The 8,159-nt window shown below is 48.8% G+C and overlaps 2 protein-coding genes across 2 annotated transcripts; both read right to left on the bottom strand.

Moving 5' to 3' along the window:
• Nucleotides 1–3,022: 3,022 nt before the first annotated feature.
• SETTUDRAFT_171084 (uncharacterized protein) lies at nt 3,023–5,142 on the bottom strand (the record flags this gene model as incomplete). The annotated part of the gene is made up of 3 exons (XM_008027122.1): nt 3,023–3,661; nt 3,711–4,917; nt 4,968–5,142. The coding sequence occupies 3 exons, from the start codon at nt 5,140–5,142 to the stop codon at nt 3,268–3,270; spliced, it is 1,776 nt and encodes a 591-aa protein (XP_008025313.1). The 3' UTR covers nt 3,023–3,267.
• Nucleotides 5,143–6,113: 971 nt separating this feature from the next.
• Nucleotides 6,114–7,154, bottom strand: SETTUDRAFT_162885 (uncharacterized protein). Its single transcript, XM_008027121.1, has 3 exons — nt 6,828–7,154; nt 6,448–6,779; nt 6,114–6,401 (listed from the first exon to the last, which is right to left on the bottom strand). Exons 1-3 carry the CDS (start codon nt 6,996–6,998, stop codon nt 6,311–6,313), a joined length of 594 nt encoding a protein of 197 aa, XP_008025312.1. The 5' UTR covers nt 6,999–7,154; the 3' UTR covers nt 6,114–6,310.
• Between the last annotated feature and the right edge of the window lie 1,005 nt (nt 7,155–8,159).

The raw sequence follows: 8,159 nt of genomic DNA, 5'->3' as shown, positions 1-8,159 counted from the left end.
ATTAGCTCTTCTTCGCTAGGGCCAAGTCTATAGAGGTCGTAAAGTTGTCAGACTGTGAGGTGTTTTCTAATCAAGGATAGACTTAAGTCACTGTGATGAATAGCTGCGATAATTGATGGGAGAAATTGATTGTATTGATTGTTCTGTCCTCGCCAGCGGCGCGCAGGAGCGCCGCCTTATGAGCGCTGTCGCTGCGACACCAGTGGTATCAGTTGTGTCTCATGTATCGGCCCTACCTAGGGTGGGCTTGGCGCTTGACTCTGATTGGCTAGGATCACAGAATCCTGGTGCTCGAGTCCGCACCCGGATTCTGCCGCTTATCTGACAAAAGTAATAAGTAGTTTCAAAAGCTAACTTTAACCTATTCTTAATCAAGTAGATTATTAAGCTTAAGCTAATCTTCTATTTAAGAGGTTAAAGAGATTTAAGGGCTAACATATGAAGAGAGAGAGGCATATCTTAGTAGTGCTTGCGTACTACTAGATAAATCTTGTAATCTACTAAGTTAGTGGAAGGCTAGCGAGAGCTCGTATCCCTACCTTTCTTAAGTTGCTAAGGACATTTTAGCAGTACTAATTTCCTAATTAGGTGTAGAGCGGGTTTTTAATATTGCAAAGGATTTAATTAGCACCTACTAGTATTACCTTTCTACGTAAAAGATTTAAAAAGTAATGATTTATAAGTTATTAATTAAGCAAGAGATGGATAGAAGTTCTATAAATATAGAGGTGGAAGATAGTAGGGAACTAGGTGACAAGTGTAGCAATATATTTAAGCTTCTAGCAAATACTAAATATAATAATAAGGATTAAAGTATTTTAGATAAAGCTAAGCATAAAGCTAGTGCAGAAGAGCTACTGCTCCCACCACAGAAGCGTAGAAGACCAGCTTGGTACCGTGATAACAAGTCGTGATAAATATTATCTTATTTATTTCTAATGCCTATATTATCCTATAACGCGGCTTACTTATCTATAATAACTAGATGTAATTAATAAATTGCTTATTATTATATAATTTCCCTGCGTAGGTACTCTATACTTAGTATAGGTACCCTATACCTAAGTACACCTATAGACAGTGCAACTTAACCCTATCTCTACCCAACATCTGTGCGACTTAACCCTACCCCTACCCACGCTACGGTCTACCTAACCCTACCTTCACCCATAGTCTGTGCGACCTAACCCTACCCCTACCCCGGGTCCGTGCGACCCAACCCTATCCCTACCCAACGTCTGTGCGACCCTACCCTACTCTATACCCATTTTGGGAACCCCATACCCATTCGCCAGTCTAAGTTCTTTATAGGACGTTATAGATAGTAGTAGCATAGTTTATACTCTAAATATATTATAACTAAACGTTAAAAAGAGTAAGTTAAAGATCAGATTTAAAATATATTAATAGATAGTTATGTTATTAAGACGTTACGCGTTATAGTGATAAAGTTGATAGGCTAGTGGGGCGTTAGCGACTCGCTTGGGTTAGCGACTCACTTGTGAACCACGTTATTATTATTATTATTATTATTATTATTATTATTATTATTATTATTATTATTATTATTATTATTATTATTATTATTATTATTATTATTATTATTGTTGTTGTTGTTGTTGTACAGCCCCAATCTCCGTCATCATTGCTTATCCCCCCAAAAAAAAAGACAAAACAAAAAAAGACAAAAAAAAACTTAATTTACATCTTTTCCCAGCTTACCTACCTATGCACCCTACCCTGCCCTACCCATGCATCAATCTCACCTGCTGCAACAGCCCCATGCCGTACCCTGCGTCGATCTCCCGTCCTCGGGTACAAATCTGACTCATCCTGAATTACTTACTTACTTACATACTGTACATGCTGCAGCCCGCGTGTTACCCGTGCACTGGTGCTATGCTGTTTTTCTGTGCCTTGGATTCGGATGAAGATTTTACGTTGGGGCGATGTGGCTGGAGCCTGGGGTTGGAGTGATTTGATTTGATTTGATTTGATTGGGGAGCGGAGTGGGGTGGGGTGGGTGAGGATGTGGAAATGTGAAGGTGGAAGTGGATTGTTTTATGCGTGTATTACTATTGTTGTTGTTGTTGTTGTTGTTTTTGTTGTTGTTATTGTTGTTGTTGTGTGAGTTGGCTTATGTCTCTCTCTCTCTCTGTGTGTGTGTGTGTGTATGTGTGTATGTGTGTGTAGGAGTACTAGTACCTATATATACAATCCCCACATGTTTTATCGCATAGATAGGGTATCAATAGACTTGAAGCTTACAACGGTATTATGTACTATACTATACTAATATATTAGTATACTGATATACTGATATATACTAGTGAAATACCTACCTACCTACCTACCTACCTACCTACCTACCTACCCATCCACCTAGTTGCATCCTCATCATACCCGGATGCATGTACATCAATCCGAGTCCAAGTATATGCACGTGCATGTAATAAATCATCAGTATAATCAGCGTGTGTACATACATACATACATACATACATATGTACATGGGAGGCGACACGTGTAAGCTACACATCGAAGAGGATAACGGGGGGGGGGGCTTCGATGAGGCCGAAATGAGGTAGTAAGTCAGTAGGAGATTTTTTTTTTACAATTTTGAAACTTGGACTTTTTAATTTTTTATTTATTCAAAGTACGAACGTGTGGTATAAGGATATTTCGTCATGTACACGTATAAGTATGTCCTTTTGATTCCATTTTATTTCATCACGGTTCCAGTTCCAGTGCAAGTCCAAGTTGTGTGAATAAGTCGGAATACCCCAGTTTGCAAGTTTTTTCTTTTTCCTTTTCTTTTTCCATAATACCGCTACCCCACCTCCCTGGTATGTAAGCTGGTTTAGTCTACATTGGCAGTCTAGACTCTTTCGTGTTTTGTGTGTGTGTGTGTGTGTGAGAGAGAGGGAGAGGGAGAGGGAGGGAGAGAGAGACAATCTGAGTGATGATATGCTAGAGTGATATGCTTGCTAGGGGTATGGTGAATATGTGAAGATAGGTAGATGGGTAGATGACTGAGAATCGCATCCAAAAAAAAACGATGAAAGAAAAAGAGAAAGATGGTTATGAACACACCCAAACGCCTCGCCATGCTGACGTTTTTTTTGAGAACAGAAAGGGGAGAAAGAGAGGAAAGAGTAAGCAAGACTTTTGGAAATGATGGGAATGATAAACGAGGATACAGAAATAAAACCAAAAAAAAGATGGAACAGAATAGAATGAGGAATAAACTAGCCATGAAGCAAAACTTCACATGCGTCTCCCCCTATTCTCCTCAACCGGACTCGCCTCGCCACTCGCATATCCATTCGCCAGCCCATGTCCCTGTCCGTTCATGGAGCCATAGCCATTAATCACACTGGTGTCCGGCATGAGTGACTCGGTAGCAGTCTCGGCCTCGTCCTCGATATTCTCACGGTGGATGCTATTGCTCTTGCGCGCAACGTAGGCGACGAGGCACAGGCCAACGAGGAGAGTTAGACTGAGCAGGATGACGTTGACGGGGACGGGGTTGTTGCGGAAGAGCTTGTGGGTTGCGGCGTCGAGGGCGGATTGAGAAAAGTTGAGGAGGCCCGCGAGACAAATGATGAGGCCATAGACTTTGCCGAAGGTGGCGAAGCCAAAGACTTTGGCTGAGTAGTCGCTGTGGGGTGTTAGTCGGGTAACGAGGAGAGAGGTATGCAGGGACTTACGAGACGGCGGTGTAGTAGAGTGGGCGGTAGAGGACGAAGAGGATGATGTTGGAGTAGGCGGCCCATGTCTCTGGGACGATGCCCAGGATGCCGATGGTGGTTGCGATGGTGACGAGGAGAGCGAGGGTAAAGGTGGTGCTGGTGTTGTCGAGGAGGAGTCCGATAAACGGCACGGATAGGACACCGCCGACGGGGAGGGCTACGTCGAAGAAGTTGTTCATTTCGACGGCTTTGGTGTAGTCGTGGAACAGGTACGTGTACTGGGTGCGGATGGTGGCGACAAAGTAGTTGATGCGCGTCATCTGCAGCACGGTAAACAGCGTGATGAGAATGAACCACGGCGTGCGGATCTGCTCGCTGGCAGTGCGACCATGGAGCGCGCCCCAGACACCGGAAATGTTCTTCTTCTTCTCTTCTGCCTTGGCTTGGTCGACGCCGTTCTTGGTACCCAGCAGCGACGTAATCTCACTCACGATGCTATCGCGATGGGCGCGGCGGGCGTCTTGAATGCTGCGCACGGTTGCTGCGTCTTCGATTTCGTCGTCTGAGTCGTGGATAACGTGCTCTTCTTCTACCGTGGTGACGAGTTCTCCGACAGTCTTGTACGAAACCGCAGGCATGAACAGAACCTGGACGACAAGGATAAAGGCCGGGACAGCGAGGTAGATGAGGAAGAACTTTTTGATGGAAAAGTGGCCGTTGCTGCCCTGGTACAGCAGGCGGTACATCAAGAAGATGGCGCTCGACGTGTCGAAAGCTCCGGTAAGCAGGGCGAGGATAAGTCCCGAGTACTGCGGAAACGTGTTGCTGAGCTGGAACGACGAGATAAAGGTAAAGGGGCCGCCCAGGGCCAGAAACAGGTAACCGGGAATGTAGGCGTCAAAGGGGAGCTGCGCGGCAAAGGCAAAGAGCAAGGCGCCAGTTGCAATGGATATGGCGCCGATTATGCCGCACACGCGTGGCCCATATCGATCGAGAATGGTACCAACAGGCAGGGCGACGACATTGGTGGACACGGCAGCGATGGTGAACATGAGGTTGAGCCTGAGCTCCTGCTCGTAGCAGACATGTACATTACTCTCGAGCTCGTCGTCTGTGCAATAGTCTCTGTAGACGCCCTCATCGAGCAGCACGGGCTTGATGGCGGCATAGCCAAAGACGACGCCAGCCGCGAAGAGACAGTAGATGACGGCGAAGAAGACCTGGACTGGGCGGCATTAGCTTTGTGCGCAGACATATCGCGGCAGTGCAACGTACGCAGTCGTTTCCACTGGGGCACCTCAAAGGCGCCGATGGTTGGCTCTTCGCCCGTCTGCTCAGTCCAGGTTCCGACGGGATTGAAGCTCATCTTGCGATGGCGCGAGTCGGGGCTCGCCTCTCTGCTCCATGGCTCATGCTCTTCTATCGACGTGACGCGTTGCGACAGCGACATGGCGGCGTTTGTCGTGACAATGGGCTTTCTCCTGCGACTGGCACTGTTTTAGCAGCGATGGATGCTCTGTGAGCTGGATATGACGTCGCGCCCCGACAGGCTATCCGCGGAGCAATTGGCCGGCCAAATGAAGGGTTGCTGGTTTGGTGTTGACGATTTTCCGTACCCGCGGCGCGCAATCGCCAGCGCTTCTCTCGTGGCACCGGGAAGGCAAAAAACAAAAAAAGAATGGAAGCAGGGTTCTATATATGCACGAGGAGAGAGCATCGCAGTGCCAGAAAGCGGGGACGCGGTAAGCATGCACCCGGGGCGCCGGGGGGGTGTGCACATGTCACATGGGCACGGCATGGCCATACACGAGGCGTTTTGGACGTTGCATTACGCCGTCTGCGGGCACGATGCGCTCACCGTACATTCACTGTCGACATTGGGCGCACCGATGGCATCAGCTGGCGTGTTCTTTGCAAATGCGACGAGCTTGGGAGCGCCCGTGGGAGGCTTGGAGGACGAGTCTGGCCAGCCAATGGCAGCGCGAAGCAGCCGCGGATAAGAAGCGCTTTGGTAACCGTGCAGCGGCGGATGGCATCAAATTTTGCCTTTTATCCTCGTCGACATGTCCGCTCGACGCCGATGTGCGACTGACCAATTTCTTTCTAATACGGAGAATTTTCAACGGGTGGCTTTGCAGAGATTTCTGTTGGGCTTGGGATAGTCTGCCAGGCGATACCGAACTGGCGGCTGGGCTGAGTTTCTGACTTGGACACTCGGCTGCGACGGCTGAGATATTTAGCACTCGAGAGCCATGTGCGGGGTTCTAAATTGATGCATCAGTTCATCTTCTTGGCTGAGTCCATTCTTAGAGAGATGAGTGGGTAAGACATGAAGTTTGTTTTTGAAACTGAACACCCCAATTGATGCATTGCACACGCCAGTACGAAACATGATGATTGATTCTAGGTTAGGCTACTAGGCCGGTAATATCCATTAGGATTAGGGACACTCAATGTCCGAGCAGAAAGAAAAACTCCAAACTCCGTCGCGATGCATACTGTTTTTGTGGTTTTGACAGATAGGAAAGGGAGGTGGTAGGGATTGGCAAGGCTTGCTTGAACAAGTCCTTTTGCGGATTCGTTGGTTGATCTGAGACGCTCACTTGGCCAGTCTTCATCTAAGCTTCCTCGACCGTCTTGGCTGGCTTCTTCATGTTGTTCTTGTACCAGAGAGTAGGCAGAAGAACGGATGAAACAGTGAAGAGAATGCTGCTCAGGTTAGTAATGGCAGCAGAATAGTATACATGTGACTCACCAGAGAGCAATAGTCATGCCCCAGACAGTCTTGGCCTGGAAGCAGTTGCTGCGAGTCACACCCGCCCAGTGGCCCAGGCTGGAGATGGACTTGTTGAGGTTCTCCACCGTGGCCGTGACAAAGGCATTGGCGTACTGCGCGTCAATCTCGGCCGACGTCTTGCCAATGACATAGCAGTTGAGGAAAGACATGGGCTTTCCAAGCGTGACTGCGCAGACGATAAAGGCAATGAGAAGCAGCGAGTCGACACCAGCCATGACGAGAAGACCGAGGTTGGCTTGAGACCAGTAGTAACCAACGCTGACCATGATGTAGAGAGTCGCAATGCAGGCCTAACATGTTAGCATACCGACATCGCCATACAACAAACCAATACATACCACACTCAGTGTGCCAACAAACTCCTGGGGCGGCTCCACACCCGTCGTGACAATCATCTGGACAAAGTTGGAGCAGATGCCAATTATGATAATCATGCAGATGACTTGAAGGCCGCGAGCACCCACGAGCATCATGCTCAAGGGCTTGGCGTTGTAGGTTGGGACAGGCATGTTGGCTGATGGAATAGAGAGAGATTGATGCTGAAGTGGTAGAGTGTTGATGCAGCAAAGAACGGCAATCTGCACAGCAGGAAAGAGAGCGTTGAGTAGGAAAGCAAAGAATGAATGAGACCCAGATAGGAAATAAGGAAAAAGAGGAAAAGGAACTGAAGTGTGCTGAGTTGGCTGGTGATGTGTTTGATGACTGTTCTGGTGCTGTCGGACAGCACGTCTTATACATGTCGAGGCTGCTTGGTCGCTCAACATGTTGTTGAAAATGGCATAGCTGGGGGTTGCAGCTATTCTTGCTCATCGCGCGTCTGGACCGCCCGTGGTTTCAAGGCATCGCGAGTAGTCGCTGGGCTGGCCAATCACAGGCGAGAAGCGCCATGGTTCAGAAATGGCCGAGATGGCGCACCGATGCATGGCGGCGGCTACAGCATGACGAGTCGACACGCCAAAGCTGGGGAAGCCATAGGATTGCAGGCGGTACCTGAGGGTTATGGGGCCCTGGTTTGAGGTTGCCATCGGTTGGACGAGACACGTCGTTGCGGCTGTCGTCGTACTTCCGCGGTCCCACACGAAGCTCCCGCCCAACCTCGCGCGCGGGAGCTATACTCGGAAAGTGTTGAGGCTCAATCAGAGGCTCGTATGGTTGGAGCAATGTTTGAAGGCGTCGTTCGCAGCTCTGGTGATGGCGTTGTCCAAGTAACAGACGCATGCATGCCACGACATCGGGCTTACCACGTCAATGCTCGCCGGTGGAGCTGGCACACCTGCGGCGACATTGGTCAATCGGATTCAAGCAGAGCATCCAGATGGCTTTGCATCGACATGTCGGAAGTGAGGCTATGTACAGTACAGTTATGCACTGCGCTAGCTGTCGTAGTACGCGCCCCTGTGCGCTAGATGGGTGTGCAGCTCGATGACGGACGCCAGACGGACTCCTCGGACAGACGGACAGACAGACGCTTCGGACAGCAAGGAATGGCGCTGTGGGTGGTGATGGACACGACGGAGTACATGTCAAGTTGACAAGTACGCCTTATGATAGCGAACTCCCCGCTTCCGACGTCGGGCCAGCTCCATGCGGCAGGTCCACGCGACCACGGTGGTATTATTATTGTTCCATTAGAGTCTAGTGAGCTCGAGGCTATGTAAGACTTTGGCCGA

The sequence above is a fragment of the Exserohilum turcica genome (assembly GCF_000359705.1).
Source record: "Exserohilum turcica Et28A unplaced genomic scaffold SETTUscaffold_2, whole genome shotgun sequence".
In the NCBI taxonomy this organism is placed as follows: domain Eukaryota; kingdom Fungi; phylum Ascomycota; class Dothideomycetes; order Pleosporales; family Pleosporaceae; genus Exserohilum; species Exserohilum turcicum.
Note: the sequence above shows the minus strand (reverse complement) of the source record. Positions and strands in the feature narration are given on the sequence as shown.

Excerpts from the sequence above, each read along its gene's own strand:
- SETTUDRAFT_162885 (XM_008027121.1), bottom strand. The coding sequence starts at position 6,998 with ATGCCTGTCCCAACCTACAACGCCAAGCCCTTGAGCATGATGCTCGTG. Across the intron at positions 6,780-6,827 it reads TTGTTGGCACACTGAGTGTG|GCCTGCATTGCGACTCTCTA; the intron begins GTATGTATTGGT and ends CTAACATGTTAG. Across the intron at positions 6,402-6,447 it reads GGCATGACTATTGCTCTCTG|CATTCTCTTCACTGTTTCAT; the intron begins GTGAGTCACATG and ends TAACCTGAGCAG.